Source organism: Acipenser ruthenus, chromosome 20, assembly GCF_902713425.1.
Source record: "Acipenser ruthenus chromosome 20, fAciRut3.2 maternal haplotype, whole genome shotgun sequence".
NCBI lineage: Eukaryota > Metazoa > Chordata > Actinopteri > Acipenseriformes > Acipenseridae > Acipenser > Acipenser ruthenus.
In genome coordinates this window covers 1,735,824-1,756,377 of record NC_081208.1, presented here as the reverse complement: position 1 = coordinate 1,756,377, position 20,554 = coordinate 1,735,824, and the positions used below count along the sequence as shown (strand labels likewise).

Below are 20,554 nucleotides of genomic sequence, written 5' to 3'. Positions count from 1 at the left end.
AGTAAACTGTAGGGTTTTGGGGGTTGTCTCCTTGGGTGATCTGATGATAACGGTGCATCTTTTTTTGCTGGACCAGGTGTGGGCACAGGCAGGGAATGGGATTGCACTTTTGCTCCAGCCCCACCTTTCCCAGCAGATGGCGATCTTGGGCAGCGGTGTTGGAGGTGTCCTGCAAAAAAGGGGGATGTGGGGGGTATGGGAGGGGCATTGAAACTGAACAATTGTATGCAAAAGCTAAGAAAGTTTAAGAAAAATAAAATGTGCCTTTCTAAAAGCAGCAGTTAACAAATCAGTAGTTAATTGCTTTCCTTTCTGTCATCACACATCAATCAAAAACAACATAGTGTAGGAAGAGGAGGTGTCCCACTGGGGTTGTCTCCTGTCTCTTTTCAGACGAGAAACTAATTAAGCAGTGAGATTTTCTCTTTTCATCTCCCCCTGATGATTTCATTCTCTCCATCTGCCTCCCAAAGCACCTTTTCAGCCAATACTTGGCTAGCGATGCAGTGTTCTCAGTTTCATGAGGACGAATGACTGTGCAGGGCAGAAGCAGTCAGGTTTTTCCTATCTTCACGTGAGGGTTAGGTCATTAGTTTCCTGGCTGTATAACCAACACTAATGGTCAGATCATCCCTCAGAACCATTCCTTTGGGTATAGTGGGGTCTCTTAAGTCATTTTACAGCCAATCAAACTTTCTCCCAACACCACTCGAACAAATACAGTAATCAAATAGAAAAAATCAAAAGCTGTAATTGAATTGAAATAAAAATGCACACTGTTGTGCTGTTGATTTTTGTGTTAGACTACTGATTGCATGGGTAATTGTTCAAAAATAATTGTAATTTTGTTTATATATACATATATATGATCAGTAGGGTTATATTTTCCTTAGCACCAAAATATAAACATAATATCGATGTTGCACTAGTCTGTATTTTCAGGCATATTATTTCTCTTCAGCCCAGTGTGATCGTGGGACTTTTTGATCTCAGTACAAGTGTGCCACCAGTTGAGTCTCTGACACCCTATATTTATGCACAGCTATCTATGCTTACAGTTGATCCCAGACAATGTGAGTCACATTAGCTTGGCTTTGGTTTTCCTACCGCCACCATTTCCGAGCCTGTTTTCCACTGTTGAAGTATCCACGCATGCACAGCTGGTGTCAGGCTTCAAACCGGGCAGGTGCTGGTAGGAAACAGCACTGGGATCCTGGAATAAGAACACTTGTTATTAACTTAATTACGCAGCGAGTGGAGGGGGAATGTATATTGCATTTTCCCCCATCGAGATTTGACACTAGAGAGTCTTCATTAAGTCATATCTCTGTGCAGTTTCCTTCCTGCAAGCAAACACCTGTCTCTTTTCAGTGCGGCACCAATCATCCCCAATTGTGGCGCAAAGTGTGTGCTTTTTATAGTCTGAGTGCCTTGATAGGGGGCCTTCCTGGTTTGCGTGGACAGCATTAAGAACTGTGTTCTGCCGAGTGTTTTATATGTATTTTAATATTCAATTGCCCATGAATTCCCAGCGCATCTACTAACTCACAGCGTGACCTTAGGCAAGATTCTGGATTGCGTTTTGGAAGAAGCTAGGCTAAACAAACAGAGGCTAAAGTCACTTTCCCTTTAAAGGTTGTCTACTAAGCAGATCATGTCGTTTTCTTTGAACTATGATTCTGATGTTGCTATTAAAGGGACATTCTAATCCAAATCTGCAGTACAGCCCAAAGTAATCCACTCTGCTTCAAACAAGTAAGAGAGGGATGTACATAGTAAGTATATGAATACAAGCTCTCAATAGCAGTCTTTTCCATGATGCTTTTTGTGGTTTGCATCTACTCTCTTAAAAAAATGTTTACTGAAACTAGTGTTTGTGGTTTAATTTAACCTGCGATCATAAGCATTTGAGGCAAACAGTCATTTTGCATTCCACTGAAAGACAGTTCAGTCATATTAAAACTGCACACGGTATACCAAAGCATGGCATAGTCCCGTTCTGTAGACAGAAGTCATAACCCTACATTACCAGTTCAAATACGATATACTTATTTAATCATTTTAAATGAGCTCTTACTTTTCAGATATCTACTTTATTCCAAACCTCTTCTGGCTGTTTGGTTGCCCAGAACGTGCTGGCAGATGCAACAGTTTATTCTCGTGTGTCAAACATGACAAAACCCAGTCGACGACAATGAACAGTGGAAGTGAAAAAGAAGCAGTTCTTTCCTGAAATGACCTTGCTTAGTTGCTGTTAGTGAGCGATTGTGTAGCTCTGTCACACATTTGTGATGGAGAACTAAAGACCACCCACCTCATTAACAGAGCGATTATTTTAATTAAGAGCTTGAAATAATGCATTAATCAGCTGTTGGTTTGAGACAGATGGAGCTGTTTAAGATTTTTCTTTCACTTGAACAGTTGATACAGACCGTTAAATCTTTTGCTGAAAAGATGTCAATTAAGGTTGTCCTGCGGTCTAAAAAGAGGCTAATGCAGGAGGGGAAGAAGAAGAAAAAAAACCCTGTCAGAGATTCCATTTCCAATTCCATTTTAAAATCAATTCTCAATTCCAATTCCAATTCCCTTTCAATCAATTCCAACACATCATTGATGTCTCTAAAATGATCAACTCCAATTCCAATTCTTTTTTTAAAAGTCTAATCCATAGCTTTCTAAAAGTTCGTTTTGAAGAAAGCCATGAACAATAATTGGGTCAGTAATTAAGAAAAAACCAAAGAATGCAAAATGATTGCACGTTTTGCATTTGAAATTATAAAACCACATTGAAGTTTGTACCAGTCTTGGCAATCACCATTGCAGCAACACATTTTGGGGTTAAATGAAGAACAATTGTCCTTCTAGGACTGATTTTTAACTTAAAAATATTTTACGTAGCTGTAAAACAATTATCTGTTCAGGGATACCAAGACATTGAACCAGGGGTCTGAGTGAGAAAAACTGGATGATAAAATGTGTTCTACACTCCTAGAAATGGACCACATTTTGAGGTACCACAGCACTTTTGAGCTAGCTTGATCCTTTAAGTAATTTGCATATTTTTAAAGAGGAGACTATTAGCTATTCAGGGATACCTTGATAATTAGTAAGCAAGGTGTCTGAGTGGGATTAGAGGGAAAATAAATGTCCCACCTCGACTCATTCTGACACCATCATTTTGACCGGCAGTTTATATAATTTATACTGGATAGATCCACTCAGATGCAACATCTGGTTGTCTGGGATGCGCTGTGCTCAATTTATATCTGCAGGGGAATTGCAGACATGTGAATTGCATTAACCAGGGCTGTGAGAAGGCACAGTAGACAGGCAGAGTGTCTAACCTGTATTGGAATTTAGCCAGAATAACACACCTGCTCCTCTCCGACTAGAGCTACAGGATCTTTAATGTGTACGAGGTACCTTGGTTTAACAACCCATCTGAAACACTGATCGACTGCATGTTTGAGCTGTAAAATCTGACACAAAGGAAATGACAAACACTGTTTAGCCAATAAGATCATCTTTGGATGTATACAAATTCTAGTCAATGCATGTAACCCTGTGCAGAGGGCTGCAGTTTCTTTTTGACGTCAGTGTCATCACAGATCGGTTAAGTTCAGTCTGCCTTGAGGTCTGTGGCTATTTGAACAGAATACGTACCGTAACTTATAAACAAGATAACCGTTTTCCTGCCTGAAAGATAGAGCATAACCATGAGATATTTTATCAGAAGCGAATCTACAGCCACTTCAGTTTCAGTGCATTCCTTAATATGGGATTACCCGTCTGGAAATGTGTCTGGAAAACTTCACAATAAGGAATACCTTTAATTCTGGCAATACAGGTCCAGACAGTACATTCAAAATTGCTTTATCAGTTGGTGTTTGAATGACTTGTTTTCTACATATACTCTGTGTAGGAAGAACTATGAAACTAATCTAATAGAAATCCTGAGTCAGTCGCTAAATCTAAACAAGGCATTGGATGGCCAATTCTTGCATCGTACCTGGCAAGCCATGGCATTTATAATATGATTATATAGCACAAAAATGCCATCCAGAATTTTAAATGAGTGTGATTTTTGTTTCTGATATATACAATGATATAGATCAAATTTACACCAAAAAAAAAAAACACCCTTGATGGGAGACCTCACACAGATGAGAATTTTTTTTTTTTTTTTACAAGAACCAGTTCAAAACTTGTTATCCCCAGCGTTTTCTGTATAGCGCTATTGTCTAAACCCAGCCATGTGAAAGACAAAATTAAATAATTGATCCAATTAATTTGAAAAACTTTTCTTTCTGTTTTATTAAACAAAAGGCTGAAAAGCGCGGTGGTTACAAAGGAATTACTTCATACTGTGCAATTGCAGTGATTGACACTCAAGCCACAACAGCATGTCACTCTGCTAGACAGTCTCACCTAACAGGTCTCAGTTCAGACTTTCTCAGAGTTCAACATCCGGGAACACGCATTCATAGCAAAGAAAAAAATGTGTGTGCCTGGTCTGAACACATACAGTACTACAACGATCCCCCACAAACACCACCTAGTAATCTTCTGTATAAGAAACTGCTAAAACATGTTAAATGGCTTATGTTGTAAAAGGAACATTTAGCTTTCAAGAACTCACAATCTCTAAGCAATTTGTTCGTTAATTAAAAATTAACCTGTGTCTGTTAACTCCTTCATAGAAGGATTTTTTCACTGAACGGTGTGCTGGTAGAAGGAATTCTTTCCCACGGGAGATTAGGAATGCTAGCAAAAATGTGTTTAATCATTTTTGCCTACAGTAGCGCTCTGATGAGAGATGGCATATAAACCCCTATAGCATAACACTCATATTGTCTTAAAACAAGCTGCATTTATGTAATTTGATACATTACGTTTAGATTTAACTTTTGCGGTTAACAAAATTAGAGTAAGTTATCATAACAATATAGTTAAAGAGAAAATTAAAATAACAGGTTAAAAAGGCTGCCACAAATTACGAAGTAGCCTGTCAAACGAGGACACTTAATGGGTTAATCAGCTTTATATCTGTACATATATCTAAAAAAACATAAAAACATGGCATGGCTCAAACTGGTTGAACATGGGAGTCATCTTACGAACTCTGAGGCCTGTTAAGGCTTCTCAGGGTGCAGTTATTGTGAAAGACAGCTATGGAATGTATGTTATTGTGGCAGATATTAAATACCTTTTTGTGATACCACAAAACCTTTACCAGGAACTGACAAGCATTCCCTTTCTGACAACAGTTTGTTACAATTATGATGCCATCCTTCAGATGAAACATAAATTAAGCATCCCACGGCAGTAGTTTTTTTTTTTTTTGGAGGCTAATTCCTCTTAAGGCTTCGTTTCTCATCCACAGCAGCCAGGGAACAGGGCCTGTTTAGAAAGTGAGTGCGTATTCTCAAAAGGCTATCCTGTCTGAATATCTAACCGATCCTCATTGGAGTAATGGGTCTAACAAATGATTGAACCCTGGAATGTAAATGGTGTTAATATTAATGGGAAGAAAGCCTGCGGTGCCTTCCTCAGAGCTTCGCAGAGCCGTGGATAGTGAGAGAGGAGACTGGGGAGGGATTATCAAAGGTAAATAAGTCAATTGAGTCACGGGTGGTTAAACTCTGTCACCCTGAGCCTGTAGCTAACACGGCATTAATTGAACTGCGGGTGGATAGTAAAGTACTACAGGTGATAAAATCCCCAAACACTTTAGTGCACTGGCCTCAAAACGCTGTTGTTCCACAGGGTTTCGGTTTTACATTTTACTGTGGTTTAGCCTTTTGTGAATTCAGCTTTACTGGAAAGCAGACCTTCTTTACGTTCTGTGTTGTTCACATTGCCAGGGTAGTTTTTTACACCACGCTGTGAGCCAAATAAGCATGTTCGTGTTGCTTCTTGCAGCAATAGGAGGTTATAAATGTAATTTCTGCTGACAAAGAAAAACAGATATTTAAAAAAAAAAGAAAAGGAAACGCAGGAAACACCTACAGATATCTAGGCAGATAACAATTGTTTTAAACTCTGCTGAATACCACGTGTTGTCATTTAGCATTACATTTTTTTTCCCCCCCAGGCGTTGAGGCTGTGTGGGTTTATCACATTTTTTGGAGTGAACCGTGTTATTCTGCACAGTACACACAATCTTTATCTACAGTAGGCAGGCCAAGTCAATCCAAAACCTGTGCAGTCTCGTCTGATTCTTCACATATCAGAAACACCATTTAGTTCTACTTTTTTTTTTTTTAAATAAAAATGCTGAACTGCATATTTCCAAATTTGAATTTTTTGTCTGGTAGCCATACTTGGGTTCTGAAGATCGTAGGTTTTTCTAATTTGAACTTCCAAGGCCTTTTATACAGTATTTATTTATGTACTTGTGTATGCTTCTCTCACCAAGAGAAAACCACATATTAGGTCATATGGCTACAATTACCAAAAATAGCCTAGAGTACAGAACTGAACACAAACGTTGTGAAGGGGCTAGCATTAACATAGAAAGCATATTCCTTTAAAGCCTGTTTTAAGATAGTTTGGCTGTCTTCAGTCTGTTTAGTTGCCTTTATGAGAAATCACACAAAAAATCAATGGGGGACACTATTCCTTATACAAACAGAATGAATAAATACACACGATGACAGAAGAAAAACAGAACCCCCCCCCCCCAGCCTCTGGTCGATCTGAGAGGATAATACATGAGCAGTACAAAAAGCCCAAGTGCCTATTTTTTTTTCGCTGCATTGAAAAGGTTTAAAGTTTGAAAAATGAGCCCGTTCCCATCGGCAGTCGAAATAATAAATAAAAGCAGGTGCGAAGGGTCAGAATTGAAAGCAGCTGGATATGACGGATGTGATACGGCTTCTCTGGGTTTCAGTCTTTAATCCCTGCGGCTAAACTCGAATATCTCTCTCCTGACGTAATGCAGAAATGTAAAAAAAGAATGAGAACACATGGAGAGAATTGTATGGCACTGCAAGGAGATTTAACCCTCTCCAAAATGTAACAAAGACTCACAAATGTTGGGGTTAAAGCGAAGAACATTCACGTTGTTTTTCCTGGGGGTTTTGCACCTATGGCAATTTTGTGCTGTATACCATATAGCCTATTGAAACCATGATGAAGCTATGCAAAAGGCAAGGGAAATCTAATAACATTTTTCAGACTATTCTATTCAAACCTGCATTCTATCAATGATCATTAATCTCAGGTTGTTGATCAGCCCTAAACACCACTCAACTGACAACCTCTCTTCAGAGTTTCTCAATTGCAAACTCAATATCCTGTTCATAGTGGGCTTTTTGCACCTTAAGCATCTCAATACAATAACATATTTGTTTTGTCATGCAAAGGCTAGGGTATTCACGCAAAGGGAGATCTGGGACAGAAAACCCCTTAAAGATACTCCTCATATTGTATATTAAATGAAAGAGAAAGGGGGGCAGGGAGATGACTCTACCTCCCGGGCATTCCTTATAACTATTTTTTTTTTTCAGATCTTTGAAATTTGCTTTCGAGCAGTATGCGCGCCTTGAAAGGGGGGTGGGGGGGTGTCACAGTGCCTTTGCTAGGGCTTGGGATTGTTCTTCTTATTTGGAAGAACCACTCTTGCCTCGGTTAGGATCAGATCCCAGTCAGTTCAACATTCTCGTCTCTTAAAAGCTTCCAACAGGGCCTGTGTTTCATGAAAAGAGATTCCTTTAGGGAGACGACGGAATTGAAATCCAGGCATTTGTAGGACGGTATTGTGAGCAGACAAATGAGAAAAAATCGAGCCTTTTATTGAAAGTAGCTAGGAGCAAATTAATGGCAAAAGACAGCCTTGTGAAAAGAAAGCCATTCTATAGTAGGCTAGCAATGCCCTGTAGATCTATGGCTCTCATGTGCTGGGTGCCACAAAAGGACCATATTCATACACTTGTGCCCTCCCTCGTTGGTCGCCAGCTTAAGATTTGACAAGCCTGCTGTCTTTATCAAAACGTTATTAAAGGCCCAGCAACACAAAACTGGGTGATATTTTGCAACTCAAATAAAACTAATCACAGAGAAGCTAGAAACACGAATTGCCTACTTGAAACGATTTTGTTTTCCAAAATGCGTAAATGACAAATGTAATTTAATGTAGCTGATTTATACTAGTTTTGTCACCTGGGTTTGTCTTTGGAGGTACCGGGAGCTTTGATTTGGTGCTGATTATGGTTACAGTGTTGCTATGCATTTATTATTATTATTATTTGTTTATTTAGCAGATGCCTTTATCCAAGGCAACTTACAGAGTCTAGGGTGTGTGAACTATGCATCAGCAGCAGAGTCACTTACAACTACGTCTCACCCGAAAGACGGTGCACAAGGAGAGTGACTTGCTCAGGGTCACACAATGAGTCAGTGGCTGAGGTGGGATTTGAACCGGGGACCTCCTGGTTACAAGCCCTTTTCTTTAACCACTGGACCACACAGCATCCTATTTGACTACAACGCAGGGTGAACCCATTGATCCCCTGCGTTGATCCCCTGCTGTTCTCGTTTCGTTCGTACTGCTGCATTTACAGTAAAGCCATGCATAAAACAGTTAATGGTTACACAACTGGTTGAATAAATGGCTGAGGCCACTCATTCGCAGACCATCAGTAAAGCAGTCAAGACATGTGCTCCTTTCAGAGGCTGCTTCCTGTTGAAGCCCTTCAAATGTTTGCACAACTGGGATCAAGTAAGTTTGTAAAACAGTGCAGGATGCTATACAGAGTTTAATCATAAAGAGCTTAACAATAGAATAGTTTGCATCATCATCGTTAAGAACTCAAAACACTACATTTACATGAGAAGGTATAGAAGCAGTTACATAAGCAGTGAGAGCTGACTATTGGAGATAAACAAAAGATGCATAGGTCATCCCAGGCTCTCTCTCTGTCTCTTATGTCTCTGCTTATAGTTCAAATTCAATGCATATGAACATGCAGTACCATTTATTAACAGTCATTTTATTACTGACCTTCAGTGCCTGTAGAAATCTGAGAATGGAACTAATTATGGTCTGTACCACAGTGTGGCCCCAGTCTGTCTTGTGTTTGGGAGAACAGTATACTGTACATCAGTCTCGGCATACTGTCTGGGTGTGGCTATTTGCACTTCATATGAAGATGATCTTTTGACTTTGTATTTACAGCCGTGGGGGGATGTATATCATGGGCATACTTGTTAAATATATTAAGACACCTTCTGTGCGTATAAGTTGTTTTTAGGCTCGACGGTAAATATAAAAACATAATAATAATAAGCTAATAGATTCAAATATTTAATAGCAGGGGCAAAGGAGAACTGTGGTGTTTGTTCAGCAAAACGGTCTAACCTTTTTACGATTAATATGCTGCAAAGGGAGCAGCCTATTCACATACCACATTATTGCCTCTGTGAAACTAAGCCTACATTTCTTTCTGTCGGTGGACTCCCATAGGTACTCATCTAAATATAGACCCCCTCAGCCTCCCAGGATAGATTTGCTATGCTTGCAAGATATTTTATGCACTATATGGTGATTGCAATGATTGTTCACAATGGGACGACTGTAGTACAACCCCCAGAAGAAACATTTCCTAATTTTTAAAGCCTGCCTCCAATACATCTTAGGTACATGCACCGTCCTGATTCATATTACACCCTTAAAGGGACTTATGGCTGACCAATGAATCTATAGCCCTCCAGGTCCCATTAATTTTAATATGTTGGGCTGCAGCCATTCTGGGTCTGTTAACAACATGTTAGGAAATACTAAAATCCTCTTTGTGCCGAACAAAAAAATCTCTTCTAGTGGCTTGTGTCTTAAGACTCGCAGGCAGACTTCAAAAGAAATACAATCATACCATTCTGAGAGACATCTATGTTTCCGCTGAGAAAGCCTTACATATATTTCTATATACATATAAGAAGAAGAAAAACGGAATGTGTGTGCCAAAGCGTTCAGCTGTTTCTGCAGTGGTATTTAATGGCTGGATCAGCAGCTTGCTGAAACTAACAGTGTCAGTCTTGGACTTTGTCTAGAGCTCCATCCTTTGTCTTCAGTCGTTAAACCTTTTCCCTCCCAGTGTTTCTTAACCTGTTAAAGACCATGGTTTGTTGGCCTGTCATGAATAAATCCATATTGTTTGATAGAAAGCTTTGTAGTTTAATGATGCACAAAAAAACAACTTTTAGATATTTAAGAAGGTTGTTACAGTAACTGACTAGCCCATGTTGAAAATATTAACTTGTTTCTTGTAAAATGTTACTATCTAAAACTGAGTTTAAATATGTAATTCACGACCCCTTGGTGCTCTTTAGGCAAAGTAGACAATAGACTAGAATATTGATACCTTTCAGGAACAGGGTATTAGAGAATGAGCTACCACTTCCGAGAGGTTAAAGGTTAAGCTTTAAGAAGCTTCAGGAAACAAATACGAGCACTATAACACTTTTTTTAATTTTTTTTTTTAAATTCAGCTCTTTTATTGCAATAATGTCACTATCCTGGCTGAATGAATGACCAACACCTTTATTTGGCCACTATATTCATAGGCCTGCTGTGTTCAGATGTGATACAGGATCTTGGCACAGTGTTTCTTTGGCTATTTCCACTCTTCTGGATTTGCTTCATTTAATTTGGTCCGAAAGCTTTACTCATGCAGTAACCCGAGACACAAACGGGCTTCAGCACAATCCTATCCTCAAGAGGCAAATTTACACACAGAGAAAATGATGTAATTCAAATGGATCTGTTCCAGCCACCATTATTCAATTGGACACCAATGACAAAAAAAAACACCAATGGTTCATGAAATAAGAGGAGAGAGACTGACTTTTTCCTAGAGACACAACATTAACTGCTGAAACCACAGTACAGCATATCTTGAGAGTCTATCCTCCAGGTATGTTAAGGGTTAGACCCTACATCCCTTCCGTAACACCTGCATTTCAGTGCATGTAGCTTTATCCAGTTTGTTATTCTTCATAATCCACTGTGTAGAAGGGTCACAGAGTCAAAGCACTGCCACTTGGAGTCCAGGGTGTCCTGCAATCATGGTTCAAGTACCGGTTGCGCCAAGTTGTCAGTCTTGTCTAGGGCCATAGGGAGGGCTGCATTTATCTGAGTGCTCCTGCAGGTTTAGAGTGGAAAGTCGTCTCGGGCTAGTTCGCTTCATCGGCCTTCAAACCACTACTGGCCATTCACCCAGACAGTCCAGGCAGAGACTTCCCAGGCTGGCCTTTGCCTTCTTTGCTTGGGTTCAGCGAGTGAACAAATCGATCTTCAAGCAGGTTGCAGTGGTGCAGCATCATTTGAACTGAGATTTTCAAATCGGTTCTGACATATAAATCATCTATGCAGCTCTACGTAGCACCCTACTTTCTAGAAAGCTCATGATGGGTTTAAGGTAAAGCAAAGCAATCATCTAACATTTGCAGAGACACACTCCCTTGTCTACAGCTCGGAGGATGTACAGAAAAACCAGCATTTCATGGCTGGAACAATACTTTTGGCTACTTGGCTTGCTTCCCGACTGTGGGTGCTTATTGTGTTGAACTCAGAAGCTAGGGCAAGCATTCGTAAAAACTTTTTTGAAATATGATTAGACCAAAATATTGCCTAATTAGACTCGGGGTGTTAATTGTTTGAAGTGCATTTTAATATCTCTTCCTTCAGCTTGGGCATTAGGTTATCATGGATGATTCTTAAAATTCATTCGTTTTCTAGCGTGGCCAAGTTATCTTATGGATAATAATAATGATAATAAAAAATAAAACGTACTGCAGCCCACAGCCATGTCCCAAGGCAAAACATGTTATATAAATGTGTGCGTGATGACACATGATACATCCTCTGGGAATTAACTCAATTGACTTCATGGGATGCAATAAAAACAGTTTCTGTTTGTTAACTGAAGTCAGATCGATTTTATGTTCATGCATACGAATTTGAAAATGTATGCATATTGTTTATGTCATTTTTTTGCTGGTTAGGTAGTTGGTTTGTATTTCATATTATATGTCTCCATTTCAGTGGTGGCTCTTTTTAAAGAAATCAGCAAATTCACAAACGTTTGCCACTTTTATCAAGGCTTTAAGCACATTATTAAAGATTAGAAGCCATTTATAGATGCGGATATTTAAAATCTTACTGAAAGTAATCCCATCCCATGGTTTCTTTAAAGATCTTTGATCTTCCGTCAATTTTATATTTGTTGGTAGCACGTTCTAGGCAATGTGGCCTTAATACCTCAAAGCTTACTTATTATTACTAACTTAGTATTCGTTCTTATTACTAACTAAGTATTCGTTCTTGTTCTCAGTTCACTGGCTGAGTTGGTAGTTAGTCTAGTAATATTTACAACCAAAGTCCCTGTTGTCAATCCATTAACACAACATTTCCTTCTGCTGCATTTCTTATAAGAACATTACACAGCCCAGATTTGCTATTGTGTGCAGCAGAAATGAGCTCAGAAATTGCTATTTAAGGAACACAAAGTGTCAAAAACAGTGGTGAAACAACAGATTTAAAACGTTGATTCTTTGTGACACCAGTTGTTTAATTCTGTGGCTTGTCTACACATTTGGCTGGTTCCCATTATTTTTGGAATATGGTTTTAATGATAGCATTTTGCCGCACAGAAGCTCCGGCAAAACAAGGAGAAAAGGAAAAGACGTTTGAAGTTTTGCTTCCAACGTCAAAAGTACTGAAAGATGGCAAGGAATAACAAATTACTGCTGGCTCCTCATGCATCACTAGACCCACGACAGCACACAGAACATTACACACAAGTATACAGACTGTGAACAACCCTTTAAATTATTAATTAGAAAAGAGCAGAGCTTAGATAAACCAGACTGGAGCAACATGCACTATTCCCTGGGAAGGGATGAGATTAAATAAAACAAAAAAAACAAAACCACTTCTAAAGAGAGACAGAATCTAGGGACTACCCGGTGGGACACTGCAAAAGAAAAGCCAATTGTTATGAGAACAAATATAGAGAGAGATTGCTAGCTTCCAAAGGTAGCAGATAGTGCAGCAGATCTTATAACAGTTTCTAAACCAGTATTTTTTTCTACTATGCTGTACGTGCCTTTAGAATTCACATCTCACTCTTCAATTGTCTTGCAGATCCAACATAGTGAGCCACGTGGGAGGTAATTCAAAGAGCAGCCTTGCAGACAGCGTGAACGTGAGAGCAGGTGAGAAAGCTTGTGAAAGCATGGCTAACTAGCTGAAGCATGGCGCTGGCATCCTGTATCCTGAAGGGATATGCAGATATGTGCATCAATCGAGAATTAAAAAACAGACTCATAAAAACATAATATTTGTTCAAGTTCAACTCTTTCAGTACTAAGTAACTTTATAGAAAGATAAACCAACTGTATGGATAACTCATTGAAAAAGAAAAAAATGGGAATGCATACAGGCTTTGAAATATAAATATCTGATATTCAATATGGACTCCAGCTAGAACTCTCTCGCCCTTCAGCATTGCTGGCTTGGTAAGATATTAAATAGAAGTTTCATTAGAATATGCTTATACTGGAAAGATCCACTGAGGTGCAGCATGTCCTGTTTCCACTTCCAGTGCTTTTTATAAAATCAGCCAGGACAGAATGGTGTTCAAATATAGAAAATACCATTACGGATACCAGTATAAACCCAATGTATTACCCGGAGGAAACCCAGACAGAACCGTTAGCAGGCCACAGCAGAATCTACAATGTATATGGATTTTTGGCAACACATTTTACACACTGAGGCTGATAGCGTACCATGGTTCTGCAAAAGCTGTAAGGCCAAGTTCTTAGTAGATCCGTGCTTTTGGGGTCTAACGTAAGCAGAATCAAAGGTGGTATAGTTGTTGGCTCAGAGATGACCTGGACTGAAGCTGTGTTCAATAAAACTTTAAATATAACACAATATTAAGAAGTTTTACAGAAGCACTGTAGGGCACATTGTGTGCCAGTCCCTTACAATGCTCACTCATTAGTACGTGATCTACTGGCTTATACTTTTGTACCTCTTCTCACGCACTGTGTAAGCATACAAAATCTGACTCTAAAAATAGTATTTTTCTGAAACAAAGGAAAACTGAAAAAAAAAAATGTTTCTGCATTTTTTAAAAAAATGCATTACCTCATGTAACAATCCAAACAAAATATATATATTATTTTTTTACACCATTAAAAATAATATTGCATTGGACTACTCATCCGGGACCTTCTGTATGATGGATTTCAGGTTGGAATTTCAACACCCTAAATCTGGATTCAATCTTAGCTGAGTAATGCAAAAAAAAAAAAAAATGGAAGAAAAACATTTCAGAGCAGAGAACAGGGGAAAGCAGAGAAATGCACAGGCAATTTGTTTTTATTTTGTTTGGCTGTTGATGTTAACTGTCATATGCTTCCATTGCCAGCACCCACAGTGACCCCCCCACTGTTTCTCCTTCCTCCAAGCTGATACCCAGATAGTGTTCCACACCCCACTAGGTGTTAAAATAATGCCCCCTGCTTCATTTTATTTGTGGTAGGTTGCCATAGTCCAGCCTTTTTTGTTCCCTTTTCCAATTAGATTTTAGTGTGCAGTATATTTAACACAACCATCTGGTCACTGACTCTATTAAGTTGGTCTTTGCCGTTCTCTCCAATACTTCGCGTAATAAATAACCCTGTTCTGTAATAAAAAAAAAAGCCTATTACTGTCAGGTAAGCCAGCCAATTAGGTTATTTGTTCAATTTAAATATCCTGCTTTTGACCTACAGGGCCTTACACAGTCTTGATCCTGTTTATGTTATGGAACTCCTTATAACTAGAGATATTCCAAATCTGCGGATAACAGAACTTCTTGGAAATGGCAGAATTTTCAGGCTCCATATCCTGCAGCTACATCATCGTCATAATTATCATAAATGGACTAAGAGATCTGAAATATATAGCTCAGTTGTTCGGTTCTAGTGTTGTTAAATGAACAGATGTTTTGTCTCCTTCAAAAAGGAGGAGTTAATTAAAGACTGATGTTAAGGCTTTGACAGTGTGACCCAATAAGAAGTCTCATGAGATGCGATGTGACATGATATGATGGGGCTTTGGCTGTAAAAATGCACCGTATCAATTGAAAATTGTTCTTGATGACTGGTCTGCCAAAAGGAACCAAGAAGCTGCCTCTTGATTAGATGACACGGCTTCTAACTGACTTTACGATAAATGTATTGCTGACTGTGGAATGCTAACTCATCCAGTGCAGCTGTAAACCCCTAATATAATCCCATAGTTCTCACACTGTATTTATGGCACTGTTAATTAGTTTTTTTTTTACATGGGTAACCTTTACTCATGCATGTATATATGCTCAATGCTGAAAACAACCCTGCTTGGATTACCTAGGTCACAAAATGATATTCTGATCTTTGAACTTACCATATGCATTTAAATAGAAAGCAGGAAAAACTATTACCAAAAAAAAGGTTAAATACTGGATCCCATTACACATTTCAAGTAGGAACCCTCCATTAGTGTGTAGCTGCCTCTCCTTTTGGACTCAGCACTTACAGACCACACATTTGAAACTGGGCAAAATGCTTAGTGCAAAAGTGCACATCCGCCTATCGTTTGAATGGATGTAATTTATGCAATTTTAGCATGAGCTCAATGAGAGCCAAATCTGAGTTGACACGTCCTTTGTTTCCGTCCAGTTGCATGTGAAACACACATGTAATTCCATCTCTCCGCTATTTATTTTTTTGAAACATGAAATTCTGTAACTGGAGAAGCAGAATGAGACTGTGCTGAAAACCTCAGTGTTTTAACATTTTCTGTTTTCTTCTTCTTATTTTTATTATACGTGTGCATGCTAGACACGTATTTTTGAATTATTTTCCAGTGGAATATATTAATGTTTTGCACTCATACATCCAGTTCAAATTATTCTAATGAAAAACACCAGGTTCGATTTTTTTACATAGATACATTCCAACCTCTTTTCAAACCACACACAAAAGAAGCTTACTCTCAAATAACATGCGGGACAGAGACAGAGGTGAACACTGGCAGAAACTCAAGAGGAAGTAGCTACTAAAAAAGTTTGAACTTAATACATTGCACATAGTATTGTAGTGCTTTTTAATAAAGAAAATCTAGGTTATGTGAATACGATTCTGCAGTAGTTTATAATTCATTACAGCAGTTTGAAGTATACTTAGAATAACATCTTTTTAATCTTTGGGCACCAGCTTGTACAAACCTGTATGGAAAATCTTATAATGTAATGATGCACTGGTCGTTAAAGGCTTTTACTTGGAGTACCAGATATCCTTGATGGCTGCTAACTTGCTGAGTTAGTACTCCTGTCTGATGTATGTCTTACCCAAATGATGGCTGTTTTTTGTGTCAGGTATGTTACAGGATTCACTCACTGTCAAGAAAGAGGGTCCTCTTTACACCCTGTGCCAAGTCCAGTCTATTAAACATACTTACTAGTTGATGATTTTCCAGGTTTTATATTTAAGTATGCTGCCCTGTATACACCACAACCTTAACAGAAGCATGTTAACCCTTCCTTTTGATAGATTCTGGTTCTCTTGGTAATGGGTGAGAACGGTGCTATATTATCCTAGCTGTGGTTAGTCTTTCCTCTCTCCGATCTCCGCCAGATCCTTTCATCTTTGCATGTTCAAGTAAGATTCAGGCATGCTTTATCTAACTAATGCAACCCTCACGTGCCACCAATAAAATATTCAGGACCAGTTCCTGGTGCTTGCAAGGCGTTGCATTAAATCTGCAGTAGATGTTTGATGTGTTTATTTATTATCATGTGTTTTTATATTACTGTATTTTCTTCTAAAATGAAATGCAACCCAAGGAAAAAGGAAAAGACATGCACGGGAGCAATTTGATCTAAGCAAACTAGTGTTATTGGAATGTAAAGCGTTGATCATGAACAGTCCGTTCTTTATGTATCTGTCACATGAACTGCCCCCACTTTAATAGAACTGCCACTCATTCGTAAGAATGCACTGTAAGCATGGCTTGTCTTTCCTTGTGGGCTGCAGTCTTGGTGCATTTCTTTATACACTTAGAAGCCAGACTACCACATCTCACCGAAATGAAAATATCATTTTACAAGTACTTCCTTCTGACAGATCAAATGCTGGAAATTGCAGATCCATTTTGGTCTGGTCTTGTTGCTTTTAATACAAATTATTCGATTTAACTTTTTCTGTGGCTGCATATGCAAATTGACTATTCGTGAAATGTGCCCTGGGGAGGGGGTGTGCTGTAGCGCCCTCTGCTGTGATGATTAAGAAAAGAAAAAAAAACATTTGTAAGCGCTTCATTAATAAGACCACATGTGTTAATTAAATCCAATTAGTCCATGTCCATTTTATTAATTAAATTTACTTATAATTCCCTGTTTCCCTGCTAAGAAAGTTAAATGCATTGGGTTATTTAAAATCATTATTATTATTTTCTAGAAAATGTGAATACAGTTAAATACTAGGACTAATGTAATATGATTCTTCCCCAGCACATACTGTAATTTTGACTTTTTGCCTGACAAGGAATACAGCTACTAATAATTTACAGAGCTATTAACAGAAACAAAAATAAACACTGAGTTGCTGACAGTTGTTTACCCATTCACTGCGATGTTGCAATATTATACATTCTGTGTTATGCTTTCTGTCAAAAGGAAATCTTTGCAGAGACTCATTAACACAGATCACAGGATAACATTTAAAAAAAACTAAATTAATAACTATGATGTCATAGCACCTGTTGTAATTGCTTTGAGGTAACAGAACAATTTGATTATTTAACACGTTTACCAGAATACAACTGCAGGGAACAATTTAAAAAAAAGTAATAATTAGCTTCCAGAAATGAGAGTATGATGGAGTATATACCGCGGATCCAATGGGAACGTCCTGGCACTTCCTTTTAAACTTTAATTTGAATGGTTTCTCGTAGTGATGGGTGAGAATGGTACCATATTATCCTCGCTGTGGTTAGTCTTTCCTCTCTCCTGAGCTCCGCAAAGTCCTTTCAAGTAACAGAGTGCTTTAAGATTGATCTCTAACTAATGCAACTCTCACATGCCGCCAATGAAATATTCAGAACCAGCTCCTTGTGCTCGCCAGACATTGCATGATAATCTGCAGCAGATACACTTTTAAAGCATGTATTTATTATTGTGTATTTTTCTATTCGTTCCCTTTTAAATGCAGCTAAACAAACATTTAACATGGAGAAAGGCCAGAACTGATATAACCAGTAATTAACATGTCCTACAATCACAGTGAGAAAAGACAGTGACTTCAGAGGATATCAGAAAGAAAGAAAGAAAGAAAGAAAGAAAGAAAGAAAGAAAGAAAGATGTTTGGGAGCAACTTTATGTAATAATATACATATAATATAATTGTGTTACTGGAATGTATTGGGTTGATCATTCATGAGCAGTAAAATCTTTGTGTGTTTGTCACATGTATGACAATCTCATTGTACCTGTTAAACCTGGAGTGGAATAGCCCTCCTGGACTGGGATGGGACACCCTTGATTTAAGATAGACTTAAGACAGGGGTAAGAAGACACTTCTTTACAGAGTAATGAGAGTATGGAACGGGCTGCCTCACCATGTTGTTAATACTGAAACACCTGAAGACCCGACTTTTTTTTAGGTTAACCAGCAACTAGGAACTGTAGAAGCACGGATGGGCTGAATGTCTCGTTCATACATTTTCTGTGTACAGTATATATCCTTGACAGCCTCTAGAAGCCAAGACTCACTCTTGCTCTTTCAGGTGAATATGTGATTATGGTCCAGGACGTGACCAGCCCACCGTTCCTTAACCACCCTCTACCGCCAGCGTTTGTGCTTCTCAGAGTCATTCCCCCAAAGAACGGCAAGAACAGCAAGAGTGTCAGAAAGGAAAGCAAGTGATCACACCAGTCAGGGCAGCTCCTTGCAAACTAATATGTGAGTTTTTCCTAGCAGGGATCACCATGTGTGTGTTTTACAGTACATTTTCATTCCAAATTATTTGATTGAAGACAAAAGCATGGAGATATTGGCAATTCAAAAGGGGCTCTAATGTTTATTTTATAATGTTTAAGAAAACCTCAGTACCTTGTATTGTTTTTTTTTGTTTCTTGTTTTTTTTTACTGTATGTGAAGCATATCATAAAATGTGCAGCCCCTTCTCGTTTGTGTCTCATTTTCTGCATCAACTTGGCAGTGTCAGATTCTGTCAACACAGTCATTGACGTTTGTGACATCTGCTGTTATTTCTCGCAAATATGCGAAAGAACGTTGTTGACAACTGCAATAATAATAATAATAATAATAATAATAATAATAATAATAATAATAATAATAATAATAATAATAATGCCACCACTTGTTTGAGATGTATTATTAAATATGCAGACTGCGAAAAAATGGAAAGAGAAAAAAACATTTTCAGTTGGTGGTCCGATAGTTGCCCTCATCTTTACCCCTTGGTTTTGATGTGCTTTTGTTCAGAACTTGGCATCTTATTCACAAGTTTTTTACCAATACTGTACATGACTTTGTAATAAATCTCCTTAAAACATGTTTTTTTGTTTTTCAATTTGTTTTACAAAATGACAAAATTATAACATGAAGTGAGGTTTTCTTTTTATTTTCATCCACATCTATTGTTAGTACCAGCACAGAGCAGATGGCTGTTAGCCTCTTAGACTCACATGTTGCAGCTAGCATGCTTCCTTGAGCCAAAAAACATGGCCTGAATCAGAGACTAAGACAAGCTTAAAATACACCATAAAAACTTCAACCACACAATAAACGGAAGACGACTGAAATTTGTACTAAATATAAAGGAGTTAGAATTAAATTAAAATTATGTTCAAAAGAAACACAGCACTGCATTGGAAACGATAAGGGAGGCCCAAACTTGCCTGGAACAAGTTATTTTATCAGACAACTGTAACTCAGCCGAGAGCCTAGTAAAAGAGATAAGAACTGAGTACTAAGGGCAGCTATTATATTTGGACCACCTCATCGGCAATACCATCTGCGTTGACTAGAAGATGCTTTGTCGTGGTGTACGTTGTTTGCACAGGATCATTGGCTTTCTGAGTTTATGCTGCCTTAGTATCTTTTAATGTCAGGTTTGTATTCCTCCCCAGGGCAATGGCAGACTTCAAAATATAAAAACAAATCCTTGAACGTACCCACAGAGCTGGTGCCCAATTTTTTTTTTCTTTGCTTTGCACCTGCATCTTTTCTGCCCCCAGCAATATCATATTCCTCTGCTCTTCAAAGCCAAGCAGACTTCTTTGAATACCGCATCTCTCTCATATCGTACACCCTGCACAGCCAGAACCGATTGGAATGTTTCCACTAAAACAACACCTAGGGGTGCTGTGCCAGCCTTAATGGTGGGGAGGTGGGGGGAGAGCATGCAATAGACAGCACATGAAGAAGGTGGCATATTAAAAATAAATCTGCTTTTGTAAGACAAAACAAAACTCTTACGGGGGTGTAAGCAAAA

At 38.5% G+C, this 20,554-nt stretch overlaps 1 protein-coding gene across 1 annotated transcript in view; it reads left to right on the top strand.

Moving 5' to 3' along the window:
- Nucleotides 1-19,614, top strand: part of LOC117962368 (MORN repeat-containing protein 1-like) — a 52,998-nt gene extending 33,384 nt beyond the window's left edge. The window contains exons 13-14 of the mRNA XM_058993067.1: nucleotides 13,145-13,215; nucleotides 18,821-19,614. Coding sequence (XP_058849050.1) covers nucleotides 13,145-13,215; nucleotides 18,821-18,960 — 211 coding nt within the window. The 3' untranslated portion in view covers nucleotides 18,961-19,614. The remainder of the gene's footprint in view (nucleotides 1-13,144; nucleotides 13,216-18,820) is intronic.
- The last annotated feature ends 940 nt before the right edge of the window (nucleotides 19,615-20,554 follow it).